The 22,381-nt window shown below is 40.1% G+C and overlaps 1 protein-coding gene across 1 annotated transcript in view; it reads right to left on the bottom strand.

Moving 5' to 3' along the window:
• The window catches only part of GRIN2B (glutamate ionotropic receptor NMDA type subunit 2B), a 474,878-nt gene that overhangs the window by 111,073 nt on the left and 341,424 nt on the right, over positions 1 to 22,381 (bottom strand). The window contains exon 4 of the mRNA XM_053557785.1: positions 10,949 to 11,063. Within this exon, the coding sequence (XP_053413760.1) occupies positions 10,949 to 11,063 (115 nt within the window). The remainder of the gene's footprint in view (positions 1 to 10,948; positions 11,064 to 22,381) is intronic.

The raw sequence follows: 22,381 nt of genomic DNA, 5'->3' as shown, positions 1-22,381 counted from the left end.
ACTAGTAAAAATTCATCTTCACTGCAGGAAAAACTCAAAGCATAAGATTCTGGTGCTAAATCAATAGAAGCACGCTTGGATATGAAGGATAATCAAATGTTACGGCTTCAATGTCAAACTTCATATCTCAGCTAAAGCTAATATGCTATTAATGTATGCACCAAGTAGCCTGTTTGGTAGAAAATACTTAAAGGTATGGAAAGAGTAACATGCTCTTACATTAGCCAGTAATTTGCCCATCAGTTCTGAGGTGCAGCAGCCTGTGTGTATGTGAGTAGTCAGGTGCTGCCCCCACTGGTCAAAGGGGGGCAGTGTCTGCTCCCTTCTGAATTACTCGTAGCCCAGAAAATAGAAACAGCACAAGAACGGATAAGAATGTCATATCAAACATGAATCTTACTAGTTCCTTGGGAACATGAGCTTGAATTTCACCAGCCTTCAATTCTCAAGAAAATGAAACCAGCATGATGAAAAATTCAGAATGACCCAGAACACATGGCCAAACCCGTTATTTTTCAGCAAAGCCAGAAGGCAGCATACTCAATCAGAAGATCAAAAAAAGAAAATAACAAAGCTCAGAAATAACAAAGCAGAGCCTTCTGCATCAACTGCACACGTACCCTACGGGTTGTTCCTGAATTAATATAAGCCAACCAATTCCCAAATGAAGGGTTTTCACTTTGAACATTTAGGGACACTGGCTAACAAAAAATGTGGCTTAATCTTTTCACTTTGAAAAGCAACAACATGAAAGTTGGACCAACGATGATGCAATTATTTTCATATAAGAACTAGAGTCTCTATTTAACAAACTTACGAATTTCTAATCATAAGGGACCAGTCTGAAGAGGTATGATATGTCCTGACAATAAAATATTAGGCATTAAGTTTCATGCTTTTGAATAATATTTAATAAAATAGGAACATGTCAATAATATCCTAGTAAGAGAAAAAGTAGTTGGCAAACTATTCATAAATTATGCTCCACATCACACGGTTATATATACATACACAGAGAAAAGCAATGGCAAGAAATAGAAAAAAAATGTAACTTAATTCTTTGTAGGTGTGGATAAAGGTAAATTTTGTTTTATTCCCTCTTCAAATGTTTTTAATAATTATGAATTACCTCTGTAACAAGAAAGTTATAAACGTTGCTTTTAACCTGGGTATAAAAAGAGTCTTCAAACCTCCCTACCATGCTTTCTTCTTCAATATCTCTACTGGAGAAATATTATAACCTATAAATTCGAAAAATAGTTCAGAGGACTCGGGGGCCAACCACAGATATCTGTCATGAAATAAAAATCTCAATAACATTTAAACAAGATGGATGAAAGCCATCTTTTGGCCTTGGGAGCGCTTTTCATTTGACTGTTTCCTGAAGCTGAAGTTAAGCCAGCCCTTCAGTCTCTGGCTCACTCCTACCATTTTCTCCCTATCAACGTGTACAGGAAGGTAAAATCCACCAAGGTTATCTTGTTCTTTTATCCTTTTCATTCAGTGGCTAATGACACGCGCTTAAGGACAACCAGCCTTTCTGACACGATGTTTCTGAAGTCTGGTTTCCCATACACTTTGCTCTTCTCTTTGAGGTATTTCACAAATGTACGCGGGTGTAGCAGCTTTGGCATTGTGGACTGAGCCTGCAGCCGTGCTGCGACTTGATGGGTTAGCAGCCTACTTCCCTCCCCCCTGGGGCTTCCCCCAGTCGTCTCTTTCTAGAGCCCTAGGAAAGGTGTAGACAGATAGGGTGGCCCAAGACTCTCGAAGCTCAGGGAACAAGGGAACACTTTCCTGGGAGGGTCTGAGATAATCGCAACTTGGGAAAACACCCCCGAAGATGTAACCCAGTGGCCTTGTTTGTACACTGCCATAGGTAAAATATCTGTTAGTAGTGTTTTTACTTTCCAAGCAATACAAAGCATCAACCCAATGTTAGACCATACTAAACAGTAAGAAGGAAAAATGACCTTAGTTTATGGAAATGTTAAATGGCACAATAAGCACCATTTTTCTTGCAATTTCCTCCCCTCCCCCCAGCTACTAGGAAAACTACAATACTAATTTGGTGGTGGCTGTCCTTTGCTCATGATAGGTGCTCAATAACAGTATGTAGGAAGGAAAGAGAGAAGAAAGGAAGGAGCAAAAGGAGAAGGGGAGGGGAGGGAGATGGGAGAAAGCCATAGTCCGTGCATTGTCATTTGGACAGGACTGCACATTACAGAGAGACAAGGACATACTCGATTTTGAGAACTTCCCAAGTCATCCCCTGGTGTTCTTAACAGTTCCAGTACTCAACACTTCTCTCTATTAAGAAATTCTCCCTATAGCTGATACAAACCCTCTTGGCCTGATTTTAAGCCCACTCACTCTGGCTCTGTATCAGAGGAGAAAGTGAACAGCTGATCTCCATGCTCAATGCAATAATTCCTCATACATTTAAAGAGAATAAGTCATCACCAATTGCCTTTCTTTTTTACCCTTAACAACCCCAATTCCCAAAGCTTTTCTCCATGGATCCTGTTTTCTAATCCCTTAATCCAATGGTGCCTATTAGTACTCAGTTCAAAGTTGGTAAAAATAGCATGCTATCAAATGATGGTATCAGGAGATCCTGAACGGATACCCCGACAGGTGGAGCTTCTGTTCCACCCCTTAGATGCCTTCTGTAGAGGCTGGAGAGAGCATGGAGAGCCCCTGGCCTCTCCCCTGCAGCTGGGAGGTGGAACACAGTTTGTACAGGTGTGTTCGGGCTGCTACCAGACACTGTAGATACCGGCCTACTCAGTGATGCCTCGTACTGTGCTGGCCACGGGGGAACAGTGGGAGGCAGATAGGTGTGTTTCCCGTGTTCATGAGCAGTCCGGCAGTTTGTTCATGTGTGAGTGTATGTGCAGGTGAAGGGATGCAGAGGCTGTTTTATCAGTTGAAAGGGTTCAAGTGATATCTGCCACAGCAGTCATCAGCCTCTATTGTATCACTATTATTCAAGTTGGTCACTGTGGAATATGAGCGTTGTAGTCCTTAGGCACCAGGACCACAGTGTCCACACCCTGGAGTTAGTGCTATCTCCCGTATATAAGGTCTCCAAGGGCACAGAGTGTGCCTTATTCTGTCCCATCCATCCAGGCTGCAGGTGCTGACAGAGCACCCATCTTACTATGTGGCTGCTGCTGCAGCTCTGGGGTCTTCCTTTTCTCAGTCTGGTCCCCTTCTTCCCTCTCCCACTTATCCACCCATTAATTCATAAGCACTGTTGTAGGTCCAGAAGGGTCTGCCAAGCATTTTCATTTCTAGCCCTTCACATCTAGATAGATGTGGCTCTGGCCCCTCAGCGTTGCAAGCCATAGATAGTTACACGTTTGGGGAGTCTAAGGAATGACCCAGACAAACTAAGAATGGTTTAATCTGTATGCAGAAGGGCATTTTCTGGTAGGAGGAGGCAGGGAAGAAGAAAAGGGTTTATAAAACCCACCCCCTATCTCTTTTGGGAAAAGACAAGCAGAAAGGCAAATCTTACATATTCTCCTTAATCCCGACCCAGACAGTCCCTTTAAGGTCTGTTTACATCTCACAGCCTAAAAATGCACCATCATCATTTCTTGAAGTCATTACTCAGAACACACCCCCACTGCATTTCATTTTTATTATCCCCATTTTAGGAACGATTACATGGAAGCAGAGAGCAGTAGCAATGAAGCAAATCATGAGAGGCTCCAATAGAGACAGAAGCCTTAAAGCTTGTTGGAACAGCATCTCTGTGCCAGACTATTTTTAATGCAAGTTTATGCAGCTGTCCTGCACTTGGAGAGTCTAACAGATGAGCCCGCTCTGCACTCAATGATTTTTTCATCATTCCTAACCCTTTCCAGCTCACCATGCTATGGTTGTGTGTTCACGTGTGTGTGTGTGTGTGTGTGTATGGTTGTCCTTAAATGTCCTTCTCCACAGTCCTACACCCCAGAGAGATGTTTTTGGCTTCTTATAAATACGATTCTAATCCAGAGATCTCTTTGCTCTTCCAGCTGCCTATGCCTTCCAGAGGTTGATTGTATGGGATCTCATTAAAGATTCACAAGAGAAGATACTGTTTGGTTTTTATTAAAGAAAAGGATTGGGAAAATATACCAAATTTGTATATGCTTGCAGTATTTTTAAGGAAATACATTAAAAATTGGCAACAATGATTGCTCTGGGGAGGGTTCCAGAAATTGGGAATAGCATTGCTCTGGAGATGGGAACTCAAGATCTTAGATGAGAAGACTCTCTTTTTCCCAGATAGTCTCATATCATTTGACTTTTTATCATGTGCAAATATTACCTTAATAAATTACAAAAGAAGGGTGAGGGCTAGCAATTGACAATTGCTGACTACTGACTATAATTCAGTCTAACTGGTGTTTAACTATAAAATCTCACTTCATCTTTGCAACAGCCTTATGTAAAACCTCATTGTACAAAAGGATAATATTTGTCACCTGCTCAGGTTTGCACAGCAGATTGGGGCAACATGTGGAACTGAACTCAGTTCTTCCTGATTTCCAAAACCATACACCATGTTGTGTTGACTTCAGTTTTGTTCCAAAGGAACCAAATGGGGGTTGGTGGTGGAGGTTACTTTTAAAAACCTGAAAGAACACCATGAAGTCCTATAATGTGGTTTGTGTCAACAACTTAATGAATCTTCCAACCCCCACATGCAGGCCTCCACTGCACAGTGGAGATTTCTCTCCAGTCCTCCACTGGCACAGGACCACCCACTCCAGAGGGGGTAAAGGTCCTTTTTTAAAAAATTGTTTGGGATGCATTGAGGGTACAAAGAATTAGATTACACTGATAGATATTTGTTAGGTAAAGTCCCTCTTGTAATTGTGTCCCACCCCCAAGAGGTGTGCCATACACCATGACCCTCCAGCCCCCTCTATCCTTCCCTCTCCCTTATCCATCATTCCCCTACCCTACCTCTTATATGAGATCATCTACTGCCTTCATATTAGAATCGAGTACATTGGATTCTTGCTTCTCCATTCCTGTGATTCTTTACTAAGAAGAATGTGTACCCCCTCCATCCAGGTTAATACAGAAGATGTAAAGTCTCCATCTTTTTTAATGGCTGACTAGTATTCCATAGTGTATGTATATGTATATATATACATACACCATGACTTGTTAATCCATTCCTGGGTTGGTGGGCATTTAGATTGTTTCCATGTTTTGGTAATTGTAAATTGAGCTGTGATAAACTATCTAGTGCAAATGTCCTTATGATAAAATTATTTTTTTTCTTCTGGGTAGATGCCTAGTAATGGGATTTCAGGATCAAATGGGAGGTATAATTTGAGTTCTTTGAGGATAATACATACTTCCTTCCAAAAAGGTTGTAATAGTTTGCAGTCTCACCAGCGGTATAAAAATGTTTCCTTATTGCCACATCCATGCCAGCATCTCCATCTTTGAGACTTTGTGATGTGGGCCATTGTCACTGGGGTTTTGGTTTGCATTTTGGTTTGATTTTGGTTTGCATTTCTCTGATGATCAGGGATGATGAGCATTTTTTCAAATGTTTGTTAGCCATTTGTCTGTCTTTGTCACAGAAGGTTCTGTTCATATCTCTTGCCCAGTGGTAGATGGGATTGTTTACTCTTTTTCTGTTGATTAACTTGAGATCTCTGTAGATCCTAGTTATCAACCCTTTGTCAGATTAATACCCTGAAAATATCTTTTCCCATTCTGAAGGTTGTCTCTTTGCTTTACTTGTTGTATCCTTAGCTGTGCAGAAGCTTTTCAGCTTAATTAAGTCCCATTTGTTAATTTGTGTTATTGTTGCGATGGTTGCTGAAGTCTTTGTCATAAAATCTTTCCCCAGTCCAACACCATCAAGAGTTTCCCCCCCACACTTTTTTCTAAGAATTTTACTATTTTGTGTCTTAGATTTAAGTCTCTTATACGTCTTGAGTCAATTTTTGTAAGGGGTGAAGTTTGGGTTGAGTTTCAGTCTTTTACATGTGGTTATCCAGTTCTCTCAACACCATTTGTTGAATAGGGAGTCTTTCTCCCACTGTATGCTTTTGTTTGGTTGATCAAAGATGAGATGGCAAGTAGAGACTGGTTTCATCTCTTGGCTTTCTATTCTGTTCCATATGCCTATGTCTCTATTTTTGTGCCAATATCATGCTTTTGTGATTACTATGGACTTGTAAGATAGCCTGAAGTCTGGTAGGGTGATGCCTCTGACTTTGTTTTTATTACCAAGAATACCCTTAGCTATATGGGGTTTTGTTCTGGTTCCATACAAAATGAAGTACTATTTTTTCCAGTTATTCAAAATATGATGTTCGCATTTTAATGGAGATTGCATTGAATCTGTAGATTGCTTTGGGTAGAATAGACATTTTGACAATGTTGATTCTTCCCAGCCAAAAGCATGGTACGTTCTTCCGATCAAGTAGGCTTCATCCAAGAGATGCAAGGTTGGTTTAACATATGCAAATCCATAAATGTAATACACCATATCAACAGAAGCAAAAGCAAAGACCATATGATCCTTTAAATAGATGCAGAAAAAGCATTTGACAAAATTCAACATCCTTTTCTAACAAAAATAATTAAGAAAATAAGCATAGGAGGCATATTTCTTAAGCTGACTAAAGTTGTCTATGACAAACCCACAGCAAACATCATACTGTATAGTGTAAAACTGAAAGCTTTTCCACTTAGAACTGGAACCAGACAAAGATGTCCACTATTGCCTCTATTATTCAATGTAGTTCTGGAAGTTCTAGCCAATGCAATCTGGCAAGAGAAGGCTATAAAGGGCATCCAACTGGGGGCAGAGGAGGTCAAACTCTCCCGCTTTGCTGATGATATGATCTTATACTTAGAAAACACCAGAGGCTCAACCACAAAACTGAAAGTCATCAGCAAAAAAAAAGTAATGTCTCAGGGTATAAAATCAGGGTTTACAAATCAGTAGCCTTTGTATACACCCAAAACAGCCAAGTTGAGAAGCAAATCAAGGACAAAATTCCCTTCACAGTAGCTTCAAAGAAAATGAAGTACTTAGGAATATACCTAACCAAAGAGGTGAAAGATCTTTTCAAAGAGAATTATGAAACCCTAAGAAAGGAAATTATAGAAGAAAGTTTCCAGTTGTCACACTGTCTCCAAGAAACCTCTCTAACTGGAGGATTTTAGAGGTAGAAGTGAAATAGCTCAGGAGAGTTAGAGTCAAAATCCTGACACTCCTAAGCATATGGGGTTCTTCATTTCTTTATCAATTATCTCAGAGCAGTCCCTTTGAGCCAGGCACTCTTGAAAGGTTAGGATGAGAGGTGAACAAGGTCCTTGGTCCTAGGAAGAATCCATGCTGGTGTGAAGAGACAGGCATTGAGTGAACAAGCAAGCAAATAAGACAGACACCAGATAATATGTATATTGAAGATTAACATAAACTGTTAGCTAGAGTGACTGGGTGCCTCCCTCAGCATTGGCCATCAGGGAGAGTCTTTCTGGGGAGATGATATATACCTAAATGACAAGAATGACAAACATGCCCTGGGAGCTACTTCCCTTCAAAACAAATGAAGCTTCCTTTGTATGCTTCAGCTCCTACCCGGATTTCCATCTCAAGCTTCTATTTATTTATAACGTAAATTTGCAATCCCAGGTGTTAGAGTCAGCAAGGACCCTAGAAGTCTTAGTCTCATGCCATCATTTTAGAAATGAGGAAAGAAAGATGTAGAAAAGTTTTAAATGCCAGATTCATGGCTAGACAGTGGCCTAACTCGTAATTGAGAGTCCTGTTTTTAGCTAATGTTTTTTCTACAAATTCAGATTCCTTCCCTGGTTATATTTCCAGTGTCTGACTCTTCCCTGCTGAGTCTTCACCTGGGTGCCAGCCTCCCTGTAGTCCACAGACACTAAATCCTCCCTGGACCACAGAGGAATTACTGGAGGAGCATTAGTCATCTTGAGAATATATCCTAGGAACCAAGGTGACAGTGGAAGGGAAGGTCTACCTCTCCATAGTCTAATCTCACCACACCCCAGCCATGTGCTAGAGCAGTGCCTCCCTCCTGCCACTCCTCCCTCCCCACAGATAAGCCATAACAAGGCCTTCCAAATTAGAGGTAGGGGGGTTTGCATGGCCCTGAGAACTCAGTGAATATTAAACATCAGTCTCTTGCAATATTCCCTGGTTTAAGCAAGTCAATATGAAAATGTTCCACAATATGATCTCAACCTCTCCCAAAATGCTTTACAAAAAGATTAACCACAGAATTCCTTTCAATAGCTAGTTCCTTTAGTGCATTTGAAGTGTGATCTATAGAAATTCAATCTACATAAAGATTTTATCTCCCCTCCCCCCAAGAACAGCTATTATATCGAGAGCAATAGCATAAGCTTGGACTCTTAATGATAGGTTTTGGACTCTTTTATTATGTAATGGTTCTTATTCATGTCACAAATATTTATTGAACTGCTCTATGCAATACACTCTTCCAGGTCAGGAGAGGACACAATGAGATAAAGAAACAGCTTCTGCCCTTTGGAAGCACGCATATGCCCACATAAACACAGGGCAGATGTGATGAGGGCTACCAGAGACATATGGACAAGTTACAGGAAATGAGGGAGTGAGAGATGATAGCTCAGTCAAAGATCAAGGAAGGAGGCAGCAACATTTTAATAGGGTTCCAAAGTATTGTTGTGATTTGTACAATTGGACAATTCATTCCAGGCAAAAGAAACATAGCGTCATGTTGTGCAGGAGGCAAGGCACACAGAGACGCATTCCTGGAACAGAGAGGCTCCCAGTGCAGCTTGAGGATGAGACGGGAAGACATGAGAAAGAGAAGACAAGCTTAGACAGTAGGTGAGAACCTTAAATGCAGGAATTAATAACATCTAGACCCAATCCATAAACCACGAAAGACTTGAGCGGGTTTGGGGCAGAGAAAGAACATTACAATTACAGTTGCACGTTAGGAAGCTCATTCTAACAGCCTCATGTAGGACTAATCTGAATGGATAAAGGCCACCATTAGAGATGAGGAGGAACCACATGGCTCCTGAATCATATACAAAGTAAAGAATAAATTCGAGAGTGAGGATAAAAGTAGAATTGATGAGGGAAGAGATCTAAATCCCAGGAGAGATTGTCTAGTTCCAGAAAGGGGTGGTGGATCATAGACCTTGGATTCTGGCCTGAGGAAGACAGAGAAGTCAGCATGGTGGTAAGCTGTGTCTCTTTAAGAATGGATGGTTGGGAGATGCCCCTTGCTGGGGACAGTAATCATTTAGTCTACCATATGAAAGCTACCCCAGCTGGGTGTTTCTAAGCCACCTATGAAGCCTCAGTTATTAAAAACTCCTCTTCTGGAGAGAGAAAGAAGTACCTGTTATAAATGAGGGGCCCAGAACACATCTCAAATTAAAAAGTCTCCAGTACCGTAGTGAAAGCAGCTTGACTAAGTGTGGAGAGCAGAAGCCCAGGGAACAAGCTTTTCTGTATAAAGGATAACTCAGTGGAGGGTGGGCAACTTTAAAAACATCAGGCATAATTTAAGGCTCATATCTGTGCCCTGACAAGAGAAACACCTGCTAGACTGAGACCTTTCAATTTGAAGAATTAGGTCCTGGGTGGTGCTGCTTGAACTGCGCCTGTCTAGTTTCCCTGGTAAGCACCCTCATAACTAGCTGTCCAGGGCTCTCTGTGACAAGATTGCAAATGTCCAGCCTCTGGTCTCTTTTCTTGACTATGTTCTGTAGAAACATACAGCTGAGTTTCCATTTTAGTTAGAACCACGCTGACATTGTGAGGCCTGTTCTCAGGCAGTAGGCCCGTGGAGTCTGTAGAGCTGGTCTTCAATCAGTTCCCCAACATGTTTTCTTAAAACAGAAATATCATAAAACAAGGGGTCTTGGGATAAAGTGTTTTAGGGAAATGCCACATTAAATAAAATCAAACATGTGTCTTTGCTATAAGACATCTCTGAACGTTCAAATGTTAATATGTTCTGAGAATCTCCTAGAGTAAGAAACAGTACATAGCATCTCCCCACATTATTTATCTGCAGAACCATTTTCCAACAAAATGTCTCAAGGGAAAAATGCCCTGTAGAACATGCAGAAAAATGGGTAATGATGTTACTCTCAGGAATATTTGCATTTAACTAAGAATGTAAAAAATCTAATATTACTGAGTGCCCACTACATGTTAGACACCTTTCTAAATACATACATTAATATATTTAATTCTTGTACATGTGGGTACTATTATTATTATCCTCATTTCACAGATGAGAAAACTGAGGCACAGAGTAGTTAAGAAGTTTGTCCAAGGTCCTAAATAGCTACGTTAGTGAGTAGTTGAGCTGGGAATTTAACCAAGGAAATTGGAAACTAATTTGTAATGGCAGAATTTCAAACGCAAGTGATCAGCTGGCAGTAGGGAGATTCTGAGCAAAGACTTGCATGGCAACCCTTCAGTCACAGGAAATCTAAACCTGTCTGCTCATAAATTAGTCTTTATAAGGCTCTCCACTGTGTAAGACATAACTTCTGAATTGTACCACTGATTTGGTTTCTTCATCAAATTATGTTATAATGTACATATATACTCTTCCATGAAAACTAAGTCGTAATTCAGATAGCAATGCAATTATCAACAATAAAAATTCTTTGTATTATCAGTGCAAAACCCAATAATAAATAATAAATGGCAATACATAAAGAAAACAACCTTTTGGTTAACCAAATCAAGAAAATGCAAGAAAATGAAGATGCAAGTTTAAGAAATGGCTTCTCTTGGGTTCTCAAAATATTGATCTCTTACTCCATAGAACTACAGACAAAAACCAAAGAACTATTGCCTTTAATGTGTTGCAATTTTTACATCCATACCCTTCTACTTTGTTCAAAAATTGCCAAAGACATGTCTTACCCTCTCCCATTTCCTCTCCTTATTCAGAAGGATTATCACTAGTTTTGGGTGCATCTGGTAGCCATCTTCACTGAAGGATAGATTTCTCCCCTCAAATGTGACATTGATCAGATACCTATAAAGATAAAATAAAAGGAGGATTAAAAGGATGAAGAAGGTTGTACCAAGAACAAGATAGTTAGGCAGATAGAGAGACAGATGGAAGGACACGACACGTTAGTTATGCAGATACCATTATCAAGCTTGGTACTCCTTGAACTTCTATTTGATTGTATAGTAGAGTCATCCAAGTTTTACACAGTAAGAATCATATGAAAAAATATATAACAATTTAAAATAAGGGCATGGCCTAAGTTAAGTCTATAGCCATGACTTTGAATAAATTACTTAGCCTCTGAACCTCTGTGTTTTTCTCCATCTACAAATAGCGGAGTAATAAATAGACCAAGCTCATTAGGTTTAAATGAGATAACTTAGGTTAAGCACTTACCATGAGGCCTGGTGTGTAGTATTATGCACTAACAATTATTACTCAGAAAAAGAGGTAGATTAAAAGGTAGAGACAAGAAAAGAAAGTGGGAGTGTACCGAGACAATGTTCTGCTAAGAATGGTGGCATGTAGGAGCTTAGATCTCTCTCCCCATCTCAGAGACATGATTTACTGCTTTATTCTTTTTTTTTTTATTTATTTTGTTTGTTTATTTTTACTCTTGGGGATTCATTGAGGGTACAAGAAACCAGGTTACACTGATTGCATTTGTTAGGCAAAGTCCCTCTTGCAATCGTGTCCTGCCCCCAAAAGATGTGGCACACACCAAGGACCCACCCCCCTCCCTCTTTCCCTCTCTCTGCTCTTCCTTTCCCCACCCCTCCTTCCTTCTTTCTCTCTCTGCTGGACATACTGCTTTATTCTTGCTGAGGTCTTACCCAGCTCATACTTCTAAGAGTTGTGGGATGAGTCCAGTAGGTAGGAATCTGGTACCACAGGATGCCTCTGGAAACCAGAGCTATTGCATGGTGTATAGGGAAGACAAAATGCCATGGAGTAGGAAAAGGAAGGAGAGGCATTTCACAGAAGGTTCTGGGTATCTATGCATAAATTAGCGGAGGTAGCTAGAGTCAAACCAATGAAATTACCTTCCTCCTGGAAACCTGCACCCAGCCCATCCCATTGCTGTGCTGGTGGCCTTCACTGGGAATTCCCACAAGTGTGCTCATTACAACTGCATTAGTACAACTGTGCTGATGGTAATTAATGTCCCTTTACCTTAATGACCCAAAGAATCAATAATGATTAGCTCTGTGTTCACATGACATGCTACTCTGGAGCCCTAGGCCTCTGCTTGTGAGCCATGTCCCTACCAAGTAGCAAAAGGTGTCTCTTATAATTACAGTGAAGGAGCTACAGGAAGCAGCTTGAAGGTCCCTCTGGGGGTGTCCAAACTATGGCCCGCAGGCGGTAGGCAGATTATGTGAGGACTTTTTTTGATTATCTGTGGTGTTGGATATCACAAAAATTATGCAAAGACCCTTTTCTTTTTATTTTGTCCATCAGCTTTTGTTAGTGTTTGTGCACTTAATATGCAGCCCAATACAACCCTTCTTTTGCTGTGCTGCAAAGAAGAAGAAAGGTTGGATACCCTTGCTTTCTTCAGTGATACAGGGAGACCTTTCCTCGATTCTTTCAAATAGCATTAGGTTAAACAAGGGTGTCAGGAGGTGGACCGTTCCAGAAGTTATGAAGTCACCTAGGCAGGGTGAACCAAACCCTCATGGATCAACTTCTCATTGCTAGAACTGCCTGGGATATTTAAGCCTGTCATTTCCTCATCCTGAGTAGCTTAAAAAATGCAATCAGGAATATAGGTAGACATTCCTAGAATCTTAGAACTGAAAGAGACCTTTATAATCAACTAGCTCCCACTTCCTGCACTTTATGCTTCCCTTTTACAACACCTTAGAAGTGTTCTTCTCAGGTCTTCTTGATTCTGATGGGGAACTTATCATAGCACCTTCCACCCTCAAGGTGGCCATCTCCATGTTGCCCAGGCAGTTCTTTCTTCCTTAAAGCTGAATCTGCTTCCCTGTAACCCTTCAATTCCTGTTTCCTCCTTCAAGACTCTACAATCAATCTTAGTTTAATCCCACTTCGACATGAGAATTCTTCAAGTATTTGAAGACATTTATCATATATCCCTTATAAGATCAATTGTAATCTTAAAGAAGGCTTAATTTCATTCAGTTCTATAATTAAACCCAATGCATTAGGAAACAGTCACAGAGAGGTTAAATTTGCCCAGTGTTACACAGCTAATTGGGAGCAGAAGTAGCATTTTAAGCAATATTTCCAGTCCTGGATCCTTTCTAGCACACTGCCCTGATTTTCACATTGGGCTTAGCATCCTCAGGTCCTTTGCATAGTCACCATGTGCCATGGCTTCAAGTGCCTGCCATACCACTTCTTTCTGGACACCTGCAGTCAGTCACACCCCTAACCCAACTCAATTGGCATCTGCTCCCTTTCCTGCTCCTCAGCTCTCAGCTCACACCTGTTCACCTACACCTACCACTGGTGTGAAGATAATATTCAGGTCTGCTATAGCTTGCAATAACTCTAACACTCCAACCAAAATTCTATAGAAACCATCCCAGGGAATATAATTATAAAACCACAAGGCAGAGTATTGTAAACTAACAGAAGATAATTTAAACTATCAACATAATTAATTTGGAAAATGTGTTCTTACTATAATAATTTCTTAGAATTACTTAGAATAATTTCTGGAGTCTTCAAAGTTGTCGTACACAAAAAATAAATTGATCTCATCTCTTTTTTGGAAGGAAGGAATGAAGGAACAAGCAAAGAGAGGGAGAAAGAGGGGCGGAGAGAGAGCGAGATGGAAAAGAAAGACAGAGAGAGGGAAAGAAAGAAAGGGAGGGGAATAAATTGCCTGGCTTATGCATGCACCATTTTACCAGACATGGCTCTGAAAAATTCTAACTTTACCTAAAAAACACCATTAAGAATATTTAAAAGAAAGCCTCTATTTCAGAAGGCAATTATAAAAGAGAAGTTCCAAAAAATAATTCAATTAATAAGTGATATTCATGGAATAAGTAGATAGCCTCTCAAGATGACTTCTTCGAAGAAGGCTGCATTGAATTGGGTATACCATATCTAAGTTGAGAAAATTAAACTTTCAGAAAACAAACTATGCTCCTGGTCAATATAATTGGTTGATAAATTTCTCTGGTCATTCCTGCTCCAGCTCCTTCTGATTTTTTCTAAGAAATTGTTCTTTTGACTCCACAAATTCATTTTCTCTACCTAAGCACTTTTTATATATTTTACCTTTATCACACACATTAGCAAAATTCATGACAATATATAAAATATTCTTCTTCAGAGTATCCTTTAATCATTCGTATCCATCAGTAGCAAATAGATGAATCATTCACATTGTGCTTTTCTAAGTAATTCACAGGGATATGACAACACTCAGCTAGTAGTGAGGAGCTTGCAAATATACACCAGCCTTGAGCAAGATGCCCTCAGAACAAACAGATCCATCCATTCATTCGTAATGAAAAAAAGTGAAAAAATATTTAGGGGCGTGGTCACTTCTACATATTTGTCCTTGGCACCTGAACCTTGGCTTTTCTTCTCTAAAATGAAAGCATCATTTTTAGTTCAATGAGAGAGAGGATGGGAAAACTGTATAAAATATACAAAAAAAGATGATACAAACACAATGTTATATAACAGGAAACATTCAGGAAAAGAATATATTAGCATGATTTGAATATGTAAAGGCCAGAAACTTGCTTGATTTTGAACCTCAGTGAATAAAGTGTGATAACTACATTTTAAAAAGGCTCAGTATCAAAGAAATACAAGTGAGGAGTGGAGACTGGGTCCTACACATGTGGCACAAACTGATTCAAATGGTCGTATTAATCAATTTAACTTCCTATAAAATCTAAAAGTATTCAGCTACCTTTGGATCTGGCTGTAGTTTGTCAATTTTGAATATTAATTAAAACCTCAAAGCTCCTTTGTGTAAATTCTGGGTAAAGGATTAAACTATAATTGAGATTAAAAGGTGCCCATGGAAGTAGGGGAGACAAGATGGCGGACTGAAGCCAGCTTTCAACAAAGGCTCCCGTCCAGAAGGAGAGTTAAGGGACAGGAATTTAGTAAGTATCCTGGTGGACTTGAGCCTCACCAAGAGAGAAGGCTGAAGAACGCACATCAACACAGCTGAGGCAAGTTGTGATCACAAGGACGCAAACAAAAGAACGCTCACTTCTGGATATTCTGAGGCCACACCCCCTGTCTCCCTGGGCAACCAGAGGAGGCCACCGGTGACACGGCTCACAAACCCGGAAGCCTCCAGGGCGGGGCCGAACCAGAGAGGTGTTCAGACGCAATTCTCCAGCAGCAAAGACGTTTGAACTCAAAACAGCCCGTCTCCTGTAGGCGACGACAGGAACAGAGACAGAACCTCACAAAGTTGTCTGTTCTGTTCTGTTCTGTTAGCAGCATGCATCAGGGACGGGGCTAAGCCTGAGTGAACACCTCCTTCCCATCACCTGCATCAAACACTCAAAGATGTCAGGCCCCATCTCCTCCTGCTAGATAGCGGCAGTCTGCGGGGGCCTGGCAGACTTCCTTGCGATTCAGGCAGGTGCAAACCCCTGGAGTGTCTGTTCACTGCAGGCAACTGGGTTAGCCATCTGCAGAGATACCAGTGACTGGGTCCGACGGAGGGGCAAAGTGGGGAAGGAGACGTCAACCTTCCCAGACTGCTCTGTTTGCTGGGTGGCTCCTCCTGACTCCACGCTGCACTGGGGTGAGCTGTGTCAGAGGAGTCACCAGGCCCCTGTGATCCAGTTCCCAGAGACCTCTTGAACCCTTCCACCTGAGACAAGTGCCGATTGAGACAGTTGATTCGGACCTTTTGAACTGGGCTAATAGACTGAGGACTCTTCAGGCGGTGCCCTGGGTGTGCGATTGTAGGAAGGTTTGATTCTCCTTTTCCAACTGGGGCCAGAGGTGGGAAGGCGGGGTGACTTAATTGCTGATTTTTCCACACAGCTGAGACTTCAAGCCAGAGTAGAAGTTGCAATAGGATCGAACAGAAACCAGCTGAAAACAAGACAGAACCACTTTGCTCCACCACACCAGACAGGGCCCCAGTTTCTCAGGCCACAACACTGTACGGGCCCTCGATAAAACCCCAGGAGAAAAACCAAACGGAGTAAACCATGGGGCGGAATCAGCGGAAAAACTCTGGTAACATGAATAACCAGACTAGATCAACCCCCCCAAGAAAAGATACGGCAGATGTGATTGAAGATCCCATTCATAAACAACTGGCTGAGATGTCAGAAGTCGAATTCAGAATTTGGTTTGCAGACAAGATTAATAAAATGGAATTAGGAATTCGAGGAGAAATTCAAAAATTGTCTCAAGAATTTAACGAATTTAAAGACAAAACCACCAAAGACTTAGACACACTGAAACAAGAACTTACAGCCCTCAAAGATATGAAAAATACAGTAGAATCCCTCAGTAACAGAATGGAGCAAGCAGAAGAAAGGATTTCTGACATTGAAGATAAAGTCTTCGAACGCTCCCAATCTCTCAAAGAGGAAGAGAAATGGAGAGCAAAAACGGATCACTCACTCAGAGAGCTCTCAGATAATTCGAAAAAACACAACATAAGGGTTATAGGAATTTCGGAGAATGATGAAGTGGCTGCCAAGGACACAGAGGCCCTTCTACATGAAATTATGAAAGAAAATTTTCCAGACATGCCTAGAGAATCTGAAATTCAGATAGCAGACAGCTTCAGAACCCCAGCACGATTCAACCCCAATAAGCCATCTCCCAGACATATCATAATTAGCTTCACTAAAGTTAACATGAAAGAGAAGATTCTCAAAGCAGCCCGGCGAAAGAAAACTATAACGTACAAAGGTAAGAATATTAGAATAACTGCAGATCTCTCTGCTGAAACTTTTCAAGCAAGAAGAGGCTGGTCATCAACTTTTAATCTCCTAAAGCAAAAAAACTTTCAACCCAGGATCTTGTATCCAGCTAAACTGAGTTTCATCTATGATGGAGAAATTAAATACTTCAATGACATTCATATGTTGAAAAAATTTGCCATAAGTAAACCAGCTCTTCACGATGTTCTCAGACCTATCCTCCACAATGACCAACCCAATCCTATACCACAAAAGTAAACTCACTCAGAAACTTCGGATCAAACTCCAACTTCCACACTGGCGAAAGGATTAAAAATGTCCACTGGACCTTTGAAAAACTCGATACCCAAAATTCCACCAGACTTATCAATACTCTCCATCAATGTGAATGGCTTAAACTGTCCTCTAAAGAGGCATAGGTTAGCTGACTGGATACAAAAACTCAAGCCAGATATTTGTTGCATACAAGAGTCACATCTCAACTTAAAAGACAAATACAGACTCAGGGTGAAAGGATGGTCATCCATATTTCAGGCAAATGGTAATCAGAAAAAAGCAGGTGTTGCAATTTTATTTGCAGATACAGTAGGCTTTAAACCATCAAAAGTAAGGAAGGACAAGAATGGTCACTTCATATTTGTTAAGGGTAATACTCAATATGATGAGATCTCAATTATTAATATCTATGCACCCAACCAGAATGCACCTCAATTTATAAGAGAAACTCTAACAGACATGAGTAACTTGATTTCCTCCAGCTCCATAATCGTTGGAGATTTCAACACTCCCGTGGCAGTGTTGGATCGATCCTCCAGAAAGAAGCTGAGCAAAGAAATCTTAGATTTAAACCTAACCATCCAATATTTAGATTTAGCAGACATCTACAGAACATTTCATCCCAACAAAACTGAATACACATACTTCTTATCAGCCCACGGAACTTACTCCAAAATTGATCACATTTTAGGTCACAAGTCTAACCTCAGTAAATTTAAAGGAATAGAAATTATTCCATGCATCTTCTCGGACCATCATGGAATAAAACTTGAATTGAGTAACAACAGGAATCTGCATACCCATACAAAAACATGGAAGTTAAATAACCTTATGCTGAATGATAGCTGGGTCAGAGATGAGATTAAGAAAGAAATCACCAATTTTTTGGAACAAAATGACAATGAAGACACAAGCTATCAGAACATCTGGGACACTGCAAAGGCAGTTCTAAGAGGAAAATTTATAGCACTGCAAGCCTTCCTCAAGAGAACAGAAAGAGAGGAAGTTAACAATTTAATGGGACATCTCACGCAACTGGAAAAGGAAGAACATTCCAACCCCAAACCCAGTAGAAGAAAAGAAATAACCAAAATTAGAGCAGAATTAAATGAAATTGAAAACAAAAGAATAATACAACAGATCAATAAATCAAAAAGCTGGTTTTTTGAAAAGGTCAATAAAATAGATAAACCTCTGGCCAACCTAATCAGAAAAAAAGAGTAAAATCTCTAATATCATCAATCAGAAACAACAAAGACGAAATAACCACAGACTCATCAGAAATCCAAAAAATCCTTAATGAATATTACAAGAAACTTTATTCTCAGAAATATGAAAATCTGAAGGAAATAGACCGATACTTGGAAGCACGCCACCTTCCAAGACTTAACCAGAATCAAGTGGAAATGTTGAACAGACCCATATCAAGTTCAGAAATAGCATCAACTATACAAAACCTCCCTAAAAAGAAAAGCCCAGGACCAGATGGTTTCACGTCAGAATTCTACCAAACCTTTAAAGAGGAATTAGTACCTATATTACTCAACCTGTTCCAAAATGTAGAAAAAGAAGGAAGACTACCCAACACGTTCTATGAAGCAAATATCACCCTGATCCCCAAACCAGGAAAAGACCCAACAAGAAAAGAAAATTATAGACCAATATCACTAATGAATATAGATGCAAAAATATTCAACAAGATCCTAACAAACAGAATCCAACAACACATCAAACAAATTATACATCATGACCAAGTTGGTTTTATCCCAGGGTCTCAAGGCTGGTTCAATATACGTAAATCTATAAATGTAATTCAGCACATAAACAAATTAAAAAACAAAGACCATATGATTCTCTCAATTGATGCAGAAAAAGCTTTTGATAATATCCAGCATCCCTTCATGATCAGAACACTCAAGAAAATTGGTCTAGAAGGGACTTTTCTTAAACTGATAGAGGCTATCTACAGCAAACCCACAGCCAATATCATACTGAATGGAGTTAAATTGGAATCATTTCCACTCAGATCAGGAACCAGACAAGGCTGCCCATTGTCTCCATTGCTTTTCAACATTGTAATGGAAGTTTTAGCCACCGCAATTAGGGAAGAAAAGGCGATCAAGGGTATCCATATAGGGTCAGAAGAGATCAAACTCTCGCTCTTCGCAGATGATATGATTGTGTATCTGGAAAACACTAGGGACTCCACTACAAAACTCCTAGAAGTGATCAAGGAATACAGCAGCGTCTCAGGTTACAAAATCAACATTCATAAATCGGTAGCCTTTATATACACCAACAACAGTCAAATTGAAAAAGCAGTTAAGGACTCTATCCCATTCACAGTAGTGCCAAAGAAGATGAAATATTTGGGAATTTACCTAACAAAAGACGTGAAAGATCTCTATAAAGAGAACTATGAAACTCTAAGAAAAGAAATAGCTGAAAAGGTTAACAAATGGAAAAACATACCATGCTCATGGCTAGGAAGAATCAACATTATCAAAATGTCCATACTACCCAAAGCAATATATAATTTCAACGCACTCCCTATTAAAGCTCCACTGTCATATTTTAAAGATCTTGAAAAAACATTACTTCGTTTTATATGGAATCAGAAAAAACCTCGAATAGCCAAGACATTACTCAGAAATAAAAACAAAACAGGAAGAATCACACTACCAGACCTCAGACTTTACTACAAATCGATAGTGATCAAAACAGCATGGTATTGGCACAAAAACAGAGAAGTAGATATCTGGAATAGAATAGAGAACCAAGAGATGAATCCAGCTACTTACCGCTATTTGATTTTTGACAAGCCAATTAAAAACATTCAGTGGGGAAAAGATTCCCTATTTAACAAATGGTGCTGGGTGAACTGGCTGGCAACCTGCAGAAGACTGAAATTGGACCCACACCTTTCACCATTAACTAAGATAGACTCTCATTGGATTAAAGATTTAAACTTAAGACATGAAACTATAAAAATACTAGAGGAGAATGCAGGGAAAACCCTTGAAGAAATTGGTCTGGGTGAGTATTTCATGAGGAGAACCCCCCGGGCAATTGAAGCAGCTTCAAAAATACACTACTGGGACTTGATCAAACTAAAAAGCTTCTGCACAGCTAAGAACACAGTAAGCAGAGCAAGCAGACAGCCCTCAGAATGGGAGAAGATATTTGCAGGGTATAACTCTGACAAAGGTTTAATAACCAGAATCCACAGAGAACTCAAACGCATCAGCAAGAAAAAAACAAGGGATCCCATCGCAGGCTGGGCAAGGGATTTGAAGAGAAACTTCTCTGAAGAAGACAGGCGCACGGCCTTCAGACATATGAAAAAATGCTCATCATCTTTAATCATCAGAGAAATGCAAATCAAAACTACTTTGAGATATCATCTAACTCCAATGAGACTAGCCTATATCACAAAATCTCAAGACCAGAGATGTTGGCGTGGATGCGGAGAAAAGGGAACACTTCTGCACTGCTGGTGGGAATGCAAATTAATACATTCCTTTTGGAAAGATATATGGAGAACACTCAGAGATCTAAAAATAGATCTGCCATTCAATCCTGTAATTCCTCTGCTGGGCATATACCCAGAAGACCAAAAATCACAACATAACAAAGATACTTGTACCAGAATGTTTATTGCAGCCCAATTCATAATAGCTAAGTCATGGAAAAAGCCCAAGTGCCCATCGATCCACGAATGGATTAATAAATTGTGGTATATGTATACCATGGAATACTATGCAGCCTTAAAGAAAGATGGAGACTTTACCTCTTTCATGTTTACATGGATGGAGCTGGAACATATTCTTCTTAGTAAAGTATCCCAAGAATGGAAGAAAAAGTACCCAATGTACACAGCCCTACTATGAAACTAATTTGGGACTCTCACATGAAAGCTTATAACCCAGCTACAACTTAACAATAGGGGGAAGTGGGAAAGGGGGGGGGTGGGTAGAGGGAGGGGAATCGGTGGGATCACACCTGTGGTGCATATTACAGGGGTATTTGCGAAACTTGGTAAATGTAGAATGTAAATGTTTTGGCACAGTAACTGAGATAACACCGGAAAGGCTATGTTAACCACTGTGATAAAAATGTGTCAAATGGTTTATGAAGTGAGTGTATGATGCCCCATAATCATATCATTGTATACAGTTATGATTTAATAAAAAAATTAAAAAATAAAATAAAATAAAATAAAATAAAAAATAAAAAATAAAAGGTGCCCATGACTATTCTACTTTTCTCTGAACATGTCATCCTCAAGTACACAGTCCAAATGCATAGCTTCAAGTGGCAGCCAAACTCAGAAGTTCTTTCCATAAGAATCTAATCCCCTAGGAACTCCATCAAGCGGTGGTGTATATATGTATGTATAAAATCTCTCAATTTGTCTCTGAGATAGTCTGAACCCTAAGAAACTGGATGGCCTGTTTCATAAAGTCCTAATATTATACAGAATCCCATATTTTTAGAAGTAGGAAAAAGAAATTATCCATCGAGAACTGTGGTTTTAGAGAGAGAAATAACAGGTCCTAAGATGCTAAATGCCTTTTTCCCTAGGTGACATGCCTGTTCAGGACTGGAGCTCAAGGCTTCTGTTCTTCTCTGCTCAGTGTCTTTTCATGACATCACCGGCTGCAGTGAAATCAGTTTCCCTGAGCTCCAGATGTGCTTGGTAGCATTCTTGCATCATGTCATCCTGGACTATACAGATCCCTAATATAGACCACATCAAATAAAATTTATCTCCTTTCCCACTGGTCTCCTTGTTGAGAAAGAGCTTCAGAATCCTGATGGGCTCAGGGCCAATACATCATTTGCTTCATACAGCCACAGTCATGCTCCAGTTGAGCTGAATGAGGTTGAGCTGAGGTTCAAAAGCCCTTGCACCTCTTTGACTTCAGACATACCACTCAGAGCTCATTACTGCACCAGGTTGGTAGCTGAAGCAATGATTTAGCAGCAGGCCCTGTATGGGAGGCATCTCATAGAGCTCTGCCAGCATCATCTCAGCTGCCCAAGAGCCCTGGCACAACAGTACTTGCTTTGCCTTCCATATTTTTATGAAGCATTAGATTTTAAAAAATTAATGCCTGCTCATATGGTAATAAGAGAGAGAGAGAACATCCCATCCCATTC

The sequence above is a fragment of the Nycticebus coucang genome, chromosome 12, assembly GCF_027406575.1.
Source record: "Nycticebus coucang isolate mNycCou1 chromosome 12, mNycCou1.pri, whole genome shotgun sequence".
NCBI lineage: Eukaryota > Metazoa > Chordata > Mammalia > Primates > Lorisidae > Nycticebus > Nycticebus coucang.
This window is presented reverse-complemented; position numbering and strand designations above follow the sequence as displayed.